The sequence below is a fragment of the Lethenteron reissneri genome, chromosome 18 (assembly GCF_015708825.2).
Source record: "Lethenteron reissneri isolate LAM-NWPU_2019-01 chromosome 18, ASM1570882v1, whole genome shotgun sequence".
NCBI classification, from domain to species: Eukaryota; Metazoa; Chordata; class Hyperoartia; order Petromyzontiformes; family Petromyzontidae; genus Lethenteron; species Lethenteron reissneri.
Genome location: NC_083796.1, coordinates 9,166,312 through 9,185,735, shown reverse-complemented (window position 1 = coordinate 9,185,735; position 19,424 = coordinate 9,166,312). Strand labels below are relative to the sequence as shown.

The following is a 19,424-nucleotide window of genomic DNA, read 5'->3' as shown; positions in this document are numbered from 1 at the left end:
GGAAATTATGCAATAAATATATTAATAACAATGCAATATTTTTTATTACATTTACTGGTCACAAATAGCACCACATGATATGATATATTTTGAAAACAACCTTTTGTTAGACTCAATTCTTTAGCCTACACCTGGTTTTGAATAGTAGATTGAAATAATTGCCCGTGCACATTTTATTTGCTAAACAAATGGTGAAATAATAATCTTAAGCTCATGTATTTTTACAACATATTAATTTAGCTTAGGGTAAAAAAGTTAAAAAAATGTTTACGTAATATTTGAGCAAACAACAAATATATAGGTCAGGCATAATATGAATGTGTATGCACTTGCATATTAATCTATAACACCAGTTGTTCCTGAGGCTAACGAGCATGATTAGAGTGAAACTTCCCATCAGCCTGGGATAGAGTATTTGTCAATCTGCCAAGGCAATATTCAGATAGAATTCAAATAAAAATCCTTTATGCAAGGTACACCTCACAATGTATATGCTTATAGCAGTAACACTTAAACCACGCATTTTATACGTATGTACACACACACACCCATGCATGCACACACAATGGAAACAGTCGTATTACCTAGAATGATTACTTTAGCATATCCTCTCAGTCCAGAGTCATTTGTTGCTATTGAGGCCCCTCCAATGGGATCAGTCAAGTATACAAAGAAAGCCTCCTTGCCCTCCGTGACATCATCATCGAGGATCGTGAGTGTGACTAAAGCCTCCGGCACTCCCTCATGCAGGCTCACGTTCACATCCAATGACTCAAAGTCTTCTCCCTCTGTCGCCAGCGGTAACGTATTGTTGGCCAGAGCATGTTGCAACTCAACGGAGGCCGATAGAGAATGAACAAATCGGCTTCCTGCAGCTCTGACAGTCACGCCAACTGTTCCAAAAAGCCCTCGAACTCGACGGACAATCAACTTTACAATGTGGACCTTGTCTTCCACAACAAGCATTTCACTGGGACTCAAACCGAGTACTCCGTGGGGGTCATCATTTGCTACAATGGTAATGGCCTCAGAGCTGCCATCCGGGTTTAGTCGTGGACTATGCTCTGGGTCATCAGGCTCAGGCCAAGCAGATAAGCCAGTAAGGTTAACGAAAAACACCTCGTCCGGTTCAGGTATGTCATCATCAAGCACAGACATTTCTATCAGGGCCTCAATTTGTCCCCTTTGGAATATCACTTCCCCCTCGAGCACAGGAACAAAGTCCAAGTTTGGTGTAGCTGAACCACTGATGGTTTGGTATGTCAGTCGAGTTCCATTGCCTTCATAGCCATACAGTCTCTGGATCTTCAGCACGGCAGAGCCATTGGCTTCTTGTATCCTCAGGGGCTGCACGGCTTGGTCAAACTGGAAGACTCCAAATGGCTCGATTTTGGCAAATGATTGATTCTGCCTTCAGAGACAAATATCAGGGGAAGAAAAATGTGAAGTCAGCGAAAAATATGTTTTCATCAAAGCAAGACTATTTTAATTGTGAACAAGTATCACAGTATTATTTATATTTCGATTTAAAGCTTTCGTGACTGCAGGGATCCATCTTCTTGGTTCTTTCGGTAAAGTCACGTAGAAGGGAAGTAATAAAATAATAAAAAATAAAACATAATAAAATAAAATAATATAATAATATAATTATTTTATTTTAATAAAAATAAAACATAATAAAATAAAATAATATAATAATATAATTATTTTATTTTATTATGTTTTATTTTTATTATTTTAGTATTATTTATATTACGTGCTTATAGTAATACACTTATTTACAGACACATGGTATGTTTTTTTCTTTTCTCCTGGAAATAAAACATTGCCCCCAGCTCGATACTTGCACATGGCATTAAACCCACTGTGCACAGCTGCACCTAGCTGATTTGTCATGAACAGCAAAAATGTGTCCATAGCCTGAGATTTAGGAATAAAAAAAAAATCCCTTAATCCTATTGCAAAGCTGTTTATGTCCCATCACACTATCTGGGGTGAATGTATCTCTGCCAGTTTAAAATCAGTATCCCTTTCTGAACGTATATAAATATAATCCCACTTAAACTTCATTCTGATTATGCATTACCTACACGTATTTTCACGTTTGTACATTTATGCAAAGAAACAAATGAATTCAGCAAACATAACTATTTTATGACTGAATATTGTTTTAGGCACGAACTGTTAAATACAACCAAACAAGCACATAATGCAACCAAAGGCTGATCACATCCCTAATTTGCCACACATCGTTCTGTTGATAAAAATCTCTGAGTTAAAGTAGAAGGGGAAATGGTATCATCTACCTTATCTTGGCCCCACCAGTTACACTGCTGTATACCTGTGTGATATGAACAGCAAATGATTCAAGCTGCTTGCTACGTGGCATCAGCCTAAAGTCTACAGAATGGTGTTGTTCTCCATGGGCAAAGTGAATCAAACCTGCAGGAAAACACAATGACAATTCAATCAACTTAAAAACCTGGATGCAGTAAAAAAAAGGAATTGTTCTGCTTATAATTGATTTATAATTACACACCATTTTGTGATTATACAACCAATACTAATCATTATGTCGTATATAAAGGATGGTACCCACTTGAAACAACCAATGAAAAGTTCAGTAAATTGTTACCCTCTTTAATGAATAACAAATTAGGTTAAAATGACTCATACATAAATGAACATATATTATTTTGTTAATGCTGTCTATGCTATATGTAGTTTCTTGTTATGTGAACACCTACGCACAGAGCGGAGCTATTAATGAAGAGAAAGGTTGTTAAAAGAAAACTTTGTTCCACTCCCTGCTGGTGAATTTGGAGCTTCAAAGGCAAATTATGCTTTCAAAATGGCCATGACACGGACACATAATGATCTGCTGTTGTGCAAAGCATCACGAGATCCATTTACTGCCACAATGAAGCAAACAGAAATAATTGGCCTAATGTCTCTTCTTGCAAGGGTGCAAAGTTTATTAATAATACTCCCAGGCACGGTAAAAGGTAAACGGCGGTGCACGGCCAAGGCTGAAATTGTGCCAGTATTAGATGAACATGGCTCACCTGGGATAATAACAAATACAAGCAGCTGACGTGTATTTTGATTTAAAAACAAAACAAAACGGTGGCTTGATCCTCATTACAATTTTGTACGTACCGGCTGGTGGAAGAATTATGCCCGCTGAAAAGGCATTTGCGCTGCTTCCCTTTGGAAACCCACTGTTCCAGTGCACAGTGACATCCCCGAATTTGCCGTAGCGGGAGACCACAGCCTCACACTCGCCGGAGCTGACGTTGCTCACCCTGACAACTGTCTTCTCAAAACCCACCTGGGCACACACATCAAAAACATTGGAGACATTGGCATATTATTTTTTCAGACATCATATTTGATCACCTTACGTAATGTACTGGGTGTGACAATTATTATTATTATTATTATACGTTAATGCATTGTTTCAAACTTAGCATGTGCTGATCGTTCAACACTAACCGATGAAACATTATGGACATGTGCAGACGAATAATACATCTTCGTACTTTAATATGTGGGGGTTTTTCGCCCAAAAGCGTGCAACTCTTTCATTGCACACTTGGTACAGTTTAACACTCTGAAAATTAAATGTATCACACCTATGCAATCACACCAAGCCTTCTGGAGTTACTCAGTTAGAGGTGTTGGACATATAATTATTAAATGTTCAACGTTGTGTTGGTTGACATCAGGGATTGAACACCTTTTTGAGCATGGGCCTGACACCAGAGTAAAAAAATATTAATAATAAAAAAATATATACAAATAATGTGCTCAAGCAGGTCCTCACCATGGCATTTGCAGCTTCAGCAGTAACTGTAATTATCACGGAGTTTTGATCACTGTGGACTCTGGGAGGCCGGGGGGAGGTGCCAGATGCCAGGCGGACATTTGTGAGGGTCGCCACGAATGTGAAGCCGACAGGTAGAAACTCCTGTTACACACACACACGTACATTTGAATCCTCAATATAAAATATTTATCATCCATAAAACTTATTTTCTTTAGTAAAAGTTTCAACATGCCGTAAAACACCATAACATGACTAACAGAAAAAAAAGTATCATCATAATTAAGTGTTATAAATGGGTATAATAATTACCTCTATTAAAATAGGAATGAATGCTAAGCCAGAGGAGGCCCCATCTTGTATAGTTATGCTCCCATAGCCAATATCCTGGCCTGTTGATGCCCGGACGTGGTATGACACCACCACATCATCATGGGCTCCCGCCAGCCTGCTGATGTTCAGCTTGATCGCTCGGGTCACATTCTGGCTGCTGACCACTGCCTGCAAATTGGGCAGCAGTGAAAAAATACCATGTGGATCTCCGTTGGCAGGAACGGTGAGTAGGGTACTGTTCCTGCCAGGTTCTATCTCGGCCCCTCCCTCCACCCGAGTGATGGAGACGCGAAAAGTCTCATCAAGCTCTGCCGCATCATCCGGCAGGAGCCAAAGAATGATGTCAGCATCTCTCTCCATGTCAGGGATTGTCACCACTCCGTGACTTGTTTCAAAATCCTCTTCAACCCCAGCGTCACTTTGAACCTCCCAGTAAACCTGCAAATGAAATTATATTCATGAAGGTCGTTTAAAAAGTAATAAAAATAGGTCCTCAACTGTTATCCATGGCATGTCTTCCTAGCTTATTTTTTTATGTCACCTCTTGTCCAATTTAAATATTCATGAGAGTTTAAAATTCTTCTTCTTGGTTATTTCGGTAAAGTCACGTAGAAGGGAAATAATAAAATAATAAAAATTTAACATAATAAAATACAGTTCTCACGCGTCTTTCCGACAAACCTGTTCTTCACCTGAGGACGGCTGCTTGCGTTGTGGCCGAAACGTCGTGGGAATTGTATTTTATTATGTTGAATTTTTATTATTTTATTATTTCCCTTCTACGTGACTTTACCGAAAGAACCAAGAAGATGAATCCCTGCAGTCACGAAAGTTTTAAATCGTAATTTTAAATTCTTATTATTTTTTCCCAGAAGACTCTCAGCTAAGTCTCACGAATGTTTAATGAGGATCCTGCTGAGGATGTTTGGCCAATTCCTTATTGAGAAATGTCTCATTTAGTACATTGATGGAAAGTATATTTTTGATATTAAGTGAACAATGTGGTCCTACATTTCCTTTTACTTTAATCAACAGGTGTATACGGGGATCATGCAGTTAATAACATGTTATGTTGCTTATCAGGTGGCTTTGAAAAATTAAAGGAATATTCTGTACTGTACTTTAAAACTGATAATAGTGTTTTCATGTCATTCGATCGTACAGTAAGCCTTTACCTAATCTCGCGAAAAGTGTCCACATCACAAGCAGCACTCAAAATCGGACGCGATTAACATAAAGTACCACGACATTTGATTACGCGACAACACAGCAACCAGCAGGGTCCAGGATGGAAGGCAGAAATGTCAAGAGATGAACTCGCGAGACAGAGCGTGCTACTTCTGAGACGGGTAAAAAACAAATGTTACACCAGAAAAGAACATGTAACAGAAGAACAACATTAGGAATTTTCTTTTGCATAATTTTATTTAAAAAACGCATTTAAGAGTTAGTTTTGAGATGGATTAAATGTATGACATACCATCACATTCCAAGAATATCTGCCTGAATTTGGACAATATAACTATACTTGAAAAGTGTGTTTACAAGTACGGTAATAAAACATCAGAGATAGCAATGCTTCATGTAACTTGTGTTATTATAAATTTGCTCTACATTTTCTTGAATATCAACAGTATAGAAAAGAAAATACGTTATATATGCTTATAAAATTGCTTTTTAATGGGACGAAAAAATATTTTAGGCAAACATCTCAAATATAAATGCAGTTGTATTAAGTCTTCGTCTACCTGTCCAAGTGCTCACTTGCAATGGAAAATTACTTTTAATAAAAGCACGGTACTTTTTATGACCACAAGACACAGGGTGTTCCAAGTGTCTGAAAAGAGAAACTTGCCTATTATGTTTCCCTCCCTGGCATGCCAGTTTATGTATCAAATTCATCACCAAATATTTGGCATGCATACTTTTCAGTAAGTAACCCTTAAAACGCTACGGGGCGAAATAAATAAGCTAAACACACACTTTATCTGCCTCTTGGTCATTTTAAAATTACCGACTTAGGACCAAAGGTATCGCGTAACAAAATTTCACCATTCTTCACATTTATCACCCTAAATACTCGCAGGACACATCTCAGATATCACGCACAAATACATCACTTCATTAACCTCCTGTAAGCGCACAACAGGGGCACAACGACACGAGGATTAATGGGGCCGCAACGGCCCCGGCCCTTAATTATCCCGGGCCCGGCCAGCGTGACAAGCCAGAGCGATGAGTCTATCTCCGCACCCCAGACACGCACATAATGGAGCGTGGTGCGCGCTGCGCTGCCCGCATGAATTTAGATGAGCCGGGATCTCGCGCTGGATTCGCCTCATTATACGGGGGGGGGAGCCGTGGTTCTCCGGAGGTGGCGATGGTGCTCGAAAATGTTGGGACCACTAACAGATGACGCACGGTGTCCTGAGCGCTGTACCGGCGAAGACAGTGCTAATTAAGTTCAGCAAAGCCACTTTGATCAATGGCACCATTAAAAATACATTCCTGTTTGTATTTGTTATTCTCTAAAAGGGGATCATTAGCATGCTGTAGAGCAAGATGATTAATAGTTGTATCACTGCAAGCTCAACAAAACAACAGGAATGCAATTTATTTTCTAAGAAATTTTTTTTTATCCACTTTCAGCCCATGGGTAATAGAATTATTCAGTTATACAGCAAAAGTAAGCCTTTATATTTTACGTTATTTTGTTGCAAATATAGATTTTACTTGGATTTTTACACGATTATAATGACAATACAAAGTGAGTGATAATTTTTAAAACCTGGTAATCCCCTTGCACCATGTCCTATTCGTAAAACTTCAATACAACAGAGATCGCTATTCTTTTGTTACGACGTTATTCCCAGTAATTTGTGTGCACTGAACATTTTTCTTTAAACAGTCATCACTGTTAAATGTAATGTGCATGGAATTTTAAAAAAAGTTAAACAAAACTTACAAACATAAACTATCTCGACAACATTACCATTATATGCATCAAATAGCCGAACGTCAAACATGTAAAACAACATATAATGGCCAACAAAACACTGATATTCAATGTTGAGGTAGCCACTTCAACGCAATGAGCAACGCTGTTCCAATCGAAAGTTGCGTGGTCCAGAAGTGGTGTCGCAATGGCGTACCTCAATGTCTCCCATAGTTCCCTTGCTTCTGGTGATCGGGAAGGTAAGTGCGAGAGGGCCTTCTTTCACCGTGGGCTCCACAATTGTTTTATGCATTAAAGACTGCTCAGTGAACTGTACTACTCCATTAGGGTCTCCGTGCTTGAGAATCTGCAGAAAATGTTAATCCATATTTAATGGCTTATTCAATAAACACCGACAAATATTCATATTAAAAAAGTTACAAAAAAGATATGGATATATTGTTTAAACCCTGCATCTCTTACATGGACCACACCTGTGCCCCCCTCTCTGGTCATCCTAGTATGACGGAGAGATGTTCCAATGTTTGTACCGTATATTAAGGAACATTTATTTTTAAAACATTTCACAAAATGCAACCATTACCTCCGCTGTACATTTGCCTTGGCCACTACGAGCATCATTTCCCCCCTGCATTAATGTTGTATAAATTGCACGGGGAATTTTCAAAAGTGGAGTCACGCTAAGTCAACCATGAAGTCCAAGCCGTAGAGCCCAAAATCTATGCTGGATCTACACAGCAGCCGCGAGTTTATTGACATTTTTTGAAATGGTGTGTAAAAAGCCCTCATTGTGGGGCAGACACACAGCTGTGTCGGGTGTGTAAATCTACCGATATGCCCACTATACACGAACACAGGTAAAGCTGTTCTGGTGTCAAAATATTAAAACTTAGCACGGCTTTTAGAATCAATGGGGCAGAATGCGGCCGATAAGGAAGTGCAAAAAAAAAAACTAAGGTCTGCACATTTGACAACTTGTTGGCTTGTCAATCTTTGTAAAAGAGAATGCCCACATTTTAGAGGGCGGGAGAAAAAAACCCACCAAAACATTGCAACAGGAATGTCAGCAACCTACTTATCGTACTGCCTTCTTGAAGAGTTGCTCACAGCCCAGAAGATGGTAACGTCACACAAAGCGTCTGTTTGATTCGACAACGCCCCCCACCCCCCACGTACAAATTGCTGGATTACAAACAATGCTCTACCAACCCAAGCTAAATGACGATAATGGACCCCTGATGGTGATAAATTGCATTTCACTTCTACGTACGGTGAGAGACACTTCCCAGGACTCGGGCTGTCGGTCGGCTCCTCCTATCACTCCATGCAGTCGAATGAAAAAGGTCTCTGTCACTTCCGCCCCAACGTACGGCAGGACTTGTAACCTCAAATATTTTTCTCCACCCTCGCCATCATCAAACACCACGAGCCCTTGCACTGGAGGCAGCAGGTCTTGGTTCTCTTCTGGCAAGGCTTGCTCACCGTTGGGACCTAAAATTTCCCAGTGTACCTGAAGGGATGAGACAAACGGTCACCATCACGAAAATTGATTTCCGTTAATGCGATATTGTATGCGTGCGTGTATGTTGTTGAACTTAGTTCCCAGCGTACGCAGCTAACCGTGCTAATCGTTGGTGTGGGGGTAGGATAACAAATGAAACACAAAAGAATATTGCAAATGCTTGGGTTTAGAACACGTTTACAGGTACAATACAATGTCGCACATCCGGGCATCACATAGTCTCCCTGACCAGTTAAACCACCCATATCTAGTGCAATATATCTGCGTATATTGTAACTGTCATTTTATACAGATCTTCACACATCCAATGTTTTAGCATGCCCACCTACTCAGTCCACAGAAAGTCGGATATGCGACATTGCACTGTATGACTATTAGAAAATAATAAATTAAATGCTATTTAATTTATTATTTTCTCTTGATACGTGACTTTACCGAAAGAACCAAAGAGTAATTCCTGCAGTCACGAAAGCTCCAAATTAAGTATGTATGACTTGTTATGATTATTTTACTTCACGCTATTGTCTTCCTTATTTGTTTTTTGTTAATCCATCAATTATTACGAATACATATTTTTACTAAACCTATTTGTTTTCACTGAGTAAAAAGTTATGAGAATTAGCAGTTTTGCATTACAAAGATACTCGTTATATACCGCCTTACACATTCACACATTCACATACTATATTTGGCCTATATCTAGTACAAGCAAACCTATACCCAGTTGTATTACAATGTATCAAATCTTTAAAGTAAAAATGTTTCTGACCAATAACCAAAACAACAAAAAATGTAGAAAATTTCACTCTATTACTCTTATCACTTGTCGACAATTTTATATTGCATTTAAATGAATACTAGTCATCAACATAGTTCAAGACATTACTTGTTCCCCTTTCTATTTGAGGATATTGTCAGGCATTAACTTGGGGCTAAACCCAATATATTTGCTGCAATGGAAGAAGTTCGAACACTTTCAATTCCCCCCACAGACTCTGGCCCTCGGTACAATCAGATTTTAATGAAGTACACGAAAATCTGTGGTTACTGTCCACTTCTTTAAATTAGATTGACCTTTTATATGCACAAATACTACCAGGCAATTTTAAAGGGCAGATTATTTGAAAACGGCCTGTCCAGTGTGTAATGGTGTCACTCAGGAGGGTAATCTGCACCCAGCCATGTTTGCAGAGCTTATGCATGAAATGAAATAGTGCAGACATTTCTATTAGTTTTGGAATGTGGTGCTTATAACATTTGTGATGTCTTCATTTCCCTACTGACAGCTGTACTTATTCCAGCGTTTGCCTTGCCTGCGCTTATCAGGCGTGTGCAGGGATTTACCAGGCGAGATTGCAGAAGCACAGCCTTCATTGTTTGCTGGGCTGCAGGGAAAAAATCTGCTTATACGTCAGGCCGAACATCCCTAGCCCTCTTGAAGGAAAACATTTGAAATGAGACAGCTGCCGCACACTGCCAATGTAGGTACTTCGAATTTGAGTAATATGTTGGGATAAACACCTCCTTTTCAAGCCATTTTCAAAATGGATTTCTTGTGAACTTGGCGATGTTAGCTGCATACCTATATAGCGGCATTCATGAAATATAGAAAAAAAAACAGATATGATTCGAAAACAAACCATTTACCAATTGAGAAAGAGACCAGTCCGAGAACATGTTCACGCAAAACTGCCAGATATATTTTGCATTAAAAATATTGCTATTTGCTGAAGCATGGCAATATTTTGTTTCAATACAAAATGTACATATTTTAAGTGGATGGATATTTTAAAACTGGCATGGTCATATACAATTATTTAAAGCATGCATAATGGGATAAATTAATATATTAACGTTATTTTGTCCACAACACTATTCTGCCCATAAATTCCTCAATAAGTAAACCACTAATCACCAAGCACAAACAAAATCAAACTCACCGCCTTCATCGTTAAAACTTCTTAGGACAAAAATATAAACCGGATGAATATTCTGGGCAAGGGACCCTTATTGCTATGCACTAACATATAAAATAATCTCAGAGCCATTCATTTTCACGGAGAGCACAGTTTTGAATAATATACAGTTTAAAACAAGTGGGATGTAAGCTCCGATTACTCTCACAAATACCTATGTTTGGTTACATAAGAGCATTTTGTTTAAACAGACTTGCTGATCTTTTGCAGGTGCAGTTGAAATATTCGCAAGTAAAAAAAAACGCAAGCATTCAGTACCTGCTGTTCACCAATAAGGCCTCCACTCCTCCTGATGGGTAGCACCAGCTGGTGAGTAACATTGGGGTTGGGAACAATCAGCCGCGTACCTCCCAGGAAGCCTATGAGGCCATTGGGAGCATCGCTCTTGGCTATGGTGATGGTGGTGATGAGACGTGAGCCCAGCACTGCACCGCCCGTTGTTGAAACCAGTTGAATTTCAAAGGTTTCCTCAAACTCTCTGTCCAGGCAAGAGAAATATAGGCATGAGAAAATCCTGATCTGTATTCCCGAATCCTGAGCTGCTAATGTGTGACAGACGGAATATGTCACGCCCCATCTGATACTTTAAAGTCCTTGATATTTCATCGATGTCTGCACAAGTTTTATGCTGCTCACTCAAAATCAAAAGGAGCAGAATTTATTTACAAACTTGCAAAAAGAAAACAATAGTTAGTGTACTGCTTTGTTAACATAGTGCCAATTAGAAGAACAAGTAAAGACTAAAAGCAAAAAAAGAATACATATATTTATATCACATCCATAAATACTCTCCGTAAATAACACCGGTGTATACGTATTTCGTTCAACCAAACACCTTCACAGCTCAAAGCAAGCTGCTGCATTGGTAGCAAGTCAAGCTGGTGCACTCAGCTGAGCTGCCCACCTTTCGTCATCATCGGTGATGGATACGTTGACGAAGCTGACATTCTGTCCATCCATGAAGAGGGCCGCGCCATCCGGTAGGAGGTAATCTACACCCCCGGGTTGAGCTGTGACACCCCTTGACACGTAAAGGACCATGACTGACCCATACGTGCCCTTGTGTCTTGCCAGTGGCACAAGCAAAACACCATCCTCCTCCGCAACTGCAGGACACGGGAAGATTAGGCGCATGTATGTGTGAACGCACACGCAAGTATGATCACACACAAAGTGAGTTGAGTGACAAAGTAAAAACTTTTCTGAGATTGCATTTTGTAGCATTTTTTTTTACTAGGAATCTCTTAATTCCTCTTAATTTCAAGTGAGTGTTACATGAGATTACTTGGCCAATTTATTTTTGTTGTATTTTGTAGGTTGAAGGATGCTGGTGGGCCTGGAGAACATCCAAACTATTGAAATAAACTTGTAAGGCATAGCTCGATGACAGGTTGCAGGTCAAAGTGCATTATCAGACTTGCAGACATGTTAATATTTGCACTTAAGATAGAGACAACATTTAACTTTTAAATGTTAAAATAATCCGATTATTCATATTGATGTGACATCTTCTGCAAGTAAAAGTGTTTTTTTTAGAAATTTGCATTTGCACTTTATTATTTTGGTAATTTTGCATAACATCGTTTAATATTGCACTTCATATTTTACTTGTCAGACTTTTTCTTGAGTAATCAACGTCGTAAAAAAAGTAAAAAAAAAACACTCGGGTGATTGATAGTGCGCGGTTGGTGGTGTTAGTGGAAGGCACTCTGCCTCACCAGACATGCCAGATGCAGAGTCAAACTCTATGACCCCTTCAGCGCCATCATCCTTCTCTATCAGCACCCGCAGGGAGAAGGGAACACCCAGAGCAGGCGGCTCCTCGTCTCCCGAGCCACGCTCTCTCTCCGCAGAATCCCTCTCGCTGCACACGCCGCGCAAAGCACAAATTGCCACTTGCTGCGTGTGCCAGCCAACTTAATGCAAACGCGTCACATGAAACTGGGGATTAGCTTCACAGTACTCACTTGCGGAGTTTGCAAAAAAGAGAAAAAAAACGTGCGCTCTGCTTCTGTATGAAATTCTAAATTGTATTTTGCTCATGCTTTTATAATAGTGCTTAGCACTGCTTTTTTTAGATGTCTGCAAATGTACGGTTTTTTTTACGTGTAAAACAAAACGGATTAATGTTAAATTAATTTCTGAACACGAGTCTAATTAAACAGTGCAAAATGTTAACGGTGTCTTAACAAAAGTCCCGCATCATTTATTGAAAAGCGAATTCTTATTATCTTTATCAAAAAAATTTGACGTTCCAAAACGTTTTTCAAATTGGGACATTAAAAGTGCGGTAGGCACATTTTCAAATGATTGCTTTTTATTTTAATGCATTAAACCTAAGTTTAATGCAATGATTTGATTACATTACAAAGTGAAAATTGTACAGAAATCTTACATAGATAATGCTGCCTAAAAACTTGCTGGAAATGGCATTTGAAATATCCGCATCAATGTTTCAAATAGTGTAGTTCACAAATGTAGAAAAAAACATGTTTGTGTGCTTACAAATAATGTCACACAAACAAAAACTAGATTACAATAATACTACTGTGATCCTTTTGAGAAAGCAAACGTATCTAGGATTGGTTGGCAAATATAACAGAAAGAAACTCGAATCATTTAACTGTTAAATGTGTGATAAATGTAATAATTTGCAACCAAATTCATTGTTGGAGAGGTATCCTGCCAAACTGATGGGCACAAAGGTTACAGGGACCGTAATATTTCATTCTATGAGTGCATCTATCAAATTACCCATCGGAGATCAGCTGAACTTGGGTGATATTGAGGTAGAAGTCCTCTGGCCCCTCCGATATCTCATCGTTCAGAATCTTCAGTCCGAGAAGCTTTAGCCGCTCTCCCTCCTCAAACACCAAATCCCCGTGCAGCCGCTCATAGTCACGGCCTTCGGTGGCCGTGCCAGGCACGGTGAGGTACAGCAGTCGCACATAACCCAGGCTGCCGCCGTCACGTACTACAGACGCGTTCGCCTTCACACAAATACACCGAGTGAAGCGACGGAGGCTGTAGAGAGATGGCTCAAAGCGTGCAAGTCACATTCGTTCAGAATTTACATATTCATTATCGGGTTGAGTGGCCGTGTGGTAAGAGCACTCGACTTGCAGTCGTTTTCAGCTTAAATGCGAAGCTGTGCTTGGCTGGGCCTATGATTAACCTTCTGAGGTGGCTAAAATTGGTACCACTTTGTGGGAAGCCAACAAATTTCAACCACTATCTCAGGACTGCCAACGTTTTTTTAAAAGCACATCCAACTCTTTGACTAACTTAAATGTGGCAATAAATATCTAACAATACACTTAAAAAGCATCCCCATTACATTTCATGAGCCTTAAATACTTTATTTCTGACGGATTTATGTCGACAAAGTATTCATCGGAGAAGTGATCTAGAGCATTGTAATTGGTGCACTTCAGCCAGTGGGTAATAGTTGCACGTGCTGTATAATTATTCTGTGGGCTGTATGATTGTAAAACGTGAATAGGAATGCACCATCGCTTGCAGAGGAAACTTGATTCAATTCCCACAGCTTTCTGCAAACTGCATATATAAGTATTACCCTTGCCTTCAAGAAGATACATGCAATCGGATGCAACTGACTTTCAGCTTCTATCTGGTGTCATGAAATCTACATATTTAAACAATAGGGCCATGGTTGAATACCAATCTGAGTAGGATAGTCCATAACTGAAGCATAATCTCCAAATAATTATATCCCGAGATTTGCTGTTCTCAGTACTTACACGGAGAATTCTGCTTAACATCAACAATTCTCTCACTTAGCAGGATACGCACACACTAGGCCGATTGCTTTCATGTTGCTGCCACCCAGTCCCTAAACGGGATTAACCCACTCGGAGCTGCGCTTACAAAGAACCTAAAAGGCAGTGCTGTATCAACCCCAGATTACGGAGGGAATATAAGTGAGCAATTGTTTAGCAATGTTCTGCAGATCAAAGCACGGGGCTGCAGGAAAATGCAGCGATTTTGTAAGCACTGTGCATCTCCATGAAAGCCGCAGACTCTAGTGGGCATGGAGCCGCATGCCCACCATGCTTCCACAACTACATCGACATTCCCAAAAGGACAAAACAAAAGAAGCAAAATTGGCAAGTCTCCAATTGATCAACTCTGAATTCCACCCACCCCATAGAATCGTCTTTCATGCATTGTGCATGTTACCTTTGTCGGTAATGCTATGCTGAACGTTATGTTTAATATCTGCATATTTGAATACGAAAATGCTCATTTGTTACATTATTTTCCACGTTGATTTTTATACAGGTTACAGCTACGATATGATCCACGGTGTAAAATAACGTGCCGTAGAGTCACTGCTGGATGAGGGCCTCCAAACACAACGGGGCCGTTGTGAAGGTTATTTGACCACACATCACTGTGCTGGTCAGTGTGGAACATAGTAGTGCAGTAGAACTACCATAGTGATTTTGGCACTGCCCTCTGCTGCACACCTCAGATCACTGCACAACCCATCCAAAAAGTGACCAGGATCAATCAAACTTAGCTTCATAAATCTGATGGAATGTGCATTCTGGGTCATTAAGTCATCATTGTTATTAGCCATATCATGATATCATGGTTATTAGCCATATCATGATATCATGGTAAGCTTAGACAATGGATTTGCAGATTCTCTTTCATTGCCTCCAGTGAAGCAAGCAGGAGTTCCTGCTAACAAAACCACCTACGGTGGGAAAGGATTTTCAGTTTTTTATAATAAACGTTTTTGGGTTAGATCGCGTTATTTATAAATGTGTCGTGACCCTCCACCACCCGACATGGCCAATCAGTAAAAAAGTGTCACGTTGACATTAGACAAATAGTTCACTACTTTAGCACACCGGGGATGTTGAAGACTGAATCCACAAATTGTAAATGTTGTAAATAACGCGATCTAACCCAAAAACGTTTATTATGCATAATATTGGTCGCGAAAGCTTACGTGTTAAACAGATTTTCAGTTTGTCACAGATGTGAGTTGATACTTATGTTTGTTCAAAATGTAATGCATCCGACTATCTTTAGAACATCACCATGACTGCTGTTTTCCAATTAAATCTGCATATCCCTTTGGATCATGTGACAATACGGTTGCGTTTTCGATGTAGGAATTGGAAGGTATACCGACGATTTTTCTTTCCACACAGTAGCATGCAACCCCCAATTGCATAAGTTGATAAAGAGGCAACTGCAGCATCGACTGCTAAATAAATAGATGAGATGTTGTTTGTAGTGTCACAATCGGTAGAGTTTGATGATTAAATGATGATGGCTTGGGGTATAATGTAGATGATGTCTATACTTATTTATATTAAAGCTTATTAATGCATGTTCTAAATGTTGTTCGCGTTTGCTTATACAAGTATGTGGCCTTTTGAATAAAGGTCTCATTTTCCCCATTCATTAAAAATTGCCTGGGCATGTTTTTAATCTAACGGCTGTTATGAATAAATTAATTACTAAATTCTTATCTAATCAACTACGCTATGCCTTCCCTTTATGTAGACAAATACTATGTTTTATATAATAGCTCTGGTTTTAACAATACTAGTTTTTGGGTGTGTATTCTCAGTTTGGATCAGAAGATTGCATTGAACAAGCATGGATCGGAATGTGACCTGGTCAAGGTCAAAACACATCAAGATCGGGTCATGTCTTGATCAGCTGAATGATTTACTAGATCCTGATGTTCAACATAACTGAGATCCATGAGTGTCACTGTAGAGTAGGGTGCTTGATGTCCCTTGCTGAATTGTTACTGGCAAAGGAGGTCTAATGATGTTCAATGCCCAATTTAGAGATTATTTTTCTTTACGTAAGAACCTTCCAAATCATGTAATTAATAGTAGCGACTTAAATCCACATGAGTTATCTACAAAATATAACACGTGCCATTCAGACAAACCGCGAACCAAATAAATCCATGAGTGGTACCACCACCTTACACGCGTAGGTAGCCGACTCCATGGTGCCGTGGAAGCGGTGGATTGGAAGCATGGTTAGAGGCGATATTGTGCATCGTTAGGTCACTTTAGATAGTAAAATGGCAGCAACAGTAAAATAGCAGTATCTACCAGCGAGCAGTAGCTGATGTTTCCTTGCCGGCGCTGTTGGAGATGCAGAGCGCGTGCGTCCGATACCCCGGCGAAGATTACACGTGACTTATTTTAACATTCCAAAATCACTTTTAATCATAGATACTCATTAACTAATGTGCGAAGAGTAGTCCGTACAAACACGACGTTTCTGTAACTCCACATCAAATGTTAGGAGAAAAGTGAAGTATTCTTCATTTCCAGAATTGTCCCAGAATCCTGAGCATCCCACCTCTGCCACGGCAGAGTTTCTCTGCTCTCCCGATGTCTTTCCAGGTTGTACCACGCACTGTCCGGCATGCTTGGAGCGTCGGTTCCTGAAGAAGTCCCCAGGACGTGCAACCCTAATCTGCCCGAGTCGATTAGCGGCTGCAGGGAATTTAATATTTAATTTCGATTTCATGTTGACTTGCAATATTTTTTATTCCCCATTGTGGCCGTGTTTTTTTCTTATTCTGATCACTTTACTTCATCACTAATTACTGTGTTTTGATTGTTTTTGCTTTTTGGTAATTTCTCGTCACCCAGGTCACCCTTGCAAATGAGACTCACAACCGTGAAAACTGACACACCGTTTTTAGCTTACTTATAACAACCTCTATTGCAATATTTTAACCAATCCCAGTGTTGTGTATAGGGAATTTAAGTCAGGGGGGGAGTGGAGGGGGGGGGGGGGGCTATGCTCTACTAGTATAGCCCCATGCCCTTCCTTGAGTCTGACAAGTCGAGGGCGTGGGTGTAATGTATGGGTACCCACTGCCATCCATGGTATCACCTATGTAAGAATGTATCACACGTAGCAGAGGGAAACACAACGATTGCACCCTTCCTCGTTAGAGAATCTGGCTCGGAAGGTATCAGAATCAGAATCTTTATCTATCCTGGAGCAATTCGATGTTGTATGAAGCTTTTTTCACAGATGTCCAGTAAGGGCAAGTCAGAAAGTTACAAATGATAATGCAAAAAAAGATAGGAGTGCAAAGTATAGGAAAGGAAAGTAAATAATAAAACAAAAAGATAAACAAAAATTAACTATTTTTATTTATCCATGTAAAGCCCACTGAGCTATTAGTTATTTTTCAAAATCGACCTTGCCACAAATGATAGCTCAACGAATTGACTTATCATGTGGAAATGTATAGCAGCCACATCATATAAACGCATGTTTCTAAGTTTACAATCCCATATATAACACGAACACAATGCACAATACTCTTGTTGATGTAAAATATAATTTCTATCATTTATATTTTAAACTAGTATTCTCATAAAATATACGACGGTGCATTGCTTTGAGCAAATACATTCCTTCGTATTAATCAAAATAAGACTGTATTATCGAGAAGAAATCGATTAGCTATGAAGCTCTTTCTTTACAGACGTCCAATCAAAATTATGATTTCATTAACTTCACTTGAAATGAGACACTCCCTCTCTGGGCAATCTCCAAAACCATGCAAAAACCTCAGCTCCACATTTAAGATATCCTTTTAGATAACACCAATGAGTGATTAGACTTGAATAGTATTGTTATGCTACTTTTGATAGCCTGGCATGGTATCCAGTCAAACATTCCTCAACTCAGAGACTACACATTTCATTCCAATCATACCAAAAATGCTCCTACAGTATTTCTCAAGTATACGTAATTGACGGCGCACTTTCACATATGAGACACTTAACATTCTTCTTGGTTCTTTCGGTAAAGTCACGTAGAAGGGAAGTAATAAAATAATAAAAATAAAACATAATAAAATAAAATAATTTAATATAATAAAATAATATAATAATATCATAATATTTTATTTTATTATGTTTTATTTTTATTATTGTATTACTTCCCTTCTACGTGACTTTACCGAAAGAACCAAGAAGATGAATCCCTGCAGTCACAAAAGCTTTAAATCGACACTTACCATTGTGATACAGTACCCTCTTGGATTTAGATTACACCATCCTCTCAAACGTCTTTGACTTTGTTGTCATTCACAATTTGACTCATCTCTTTTCTAACAACTATATTTGAGCCCTTTTTTCTGTTCTAGTTGCTCTGTGGGATTTAGCTAGACAATTCAAATGTGCAGCCTGAATGCGGAGTATTTGATTTGTAGCTTGATTATAATAACAGGCTTTCAATGGGGATTTCAAAAACTATGGTAATTAACGAATGATACGTACATTGAAGTCAGCGTTACAGATTGGGAATCCACTTACATTGATATTATTTTCGTGTGAATTGTGGGGTGCTTTAGCAATGTTGTTTTTTAATACAAAATTCAACCATCAAGACATGCAGGTTTAGATTTTTTTCGTGTAAAACTTCTGATACTGTCTACACAAAAAACGAACACTCCTCGTCTGTCCTGCAGAAGGGAGGAAGAGCACAGGTCCTCTCATCTGCAATGGTATCTGTGCATGAACTCCATCTCGCCGTGAATAAAATTAACCCGTAAAAACAAAGTTTTTCACTATAAATCCTTTATATGCGTGGCGGATAGAATCCTCTCGTCCTCTGGCTTGAGATGGCTGCCACCTATGGGTCAGATGATTGCCTGCCACCATTAAGCAATTGGTAATTAAATATAATTGATTTTTTCCTAAAAAGTGTCAAATTTTGAAAAAAAAATATCACGAAAATAAATTGTCACGCACAACGAGTCTGTGTGCAAAATGTCAG

At 39.2% G+C, this 19,424-nt stretch overlaps 1 protein-coding gene across 1 annotated transcript in view; it reads right to left on the bottom strand.

The window, feature by feature from the left end:
- Window positions 1-19,424, bottom strand: part of LOC133343843 (adhesion G-protein coupled receptor V1-like) — a 106,726-nt gene that overhangs the window by 19,343 nt on the left and 67,959 nt on the right. The window contains 11 exon segments of the mRNA XM_061553750.1: window positions 585-1,411; window positions 2,307-2,442; window positions 3,160-3,331; window positions 3,827-3,970; window positions 4,139-4,597; window positions 7,312-7,461; window positions 8,386-8,625; window positions 10,872-11,091; window positions 11,518-11,719; window positions 12,332-12,477; window positions 13,368-13,603. Coding sequence (XP_061409734.1) covers window positions 585-1,411; window positions 2,307-2,442; window positions 3,160-3,331; window positions 3,827-3,970; window positions 4,139-4,597; window positions 7,312-7,461; window positions 8,386-8,625; window positions 10,872-11,091; window positions 11,518-11,719; window positions 12,332-12,477; window positions 13,368-13,603 — 2,932 coding nt within the window.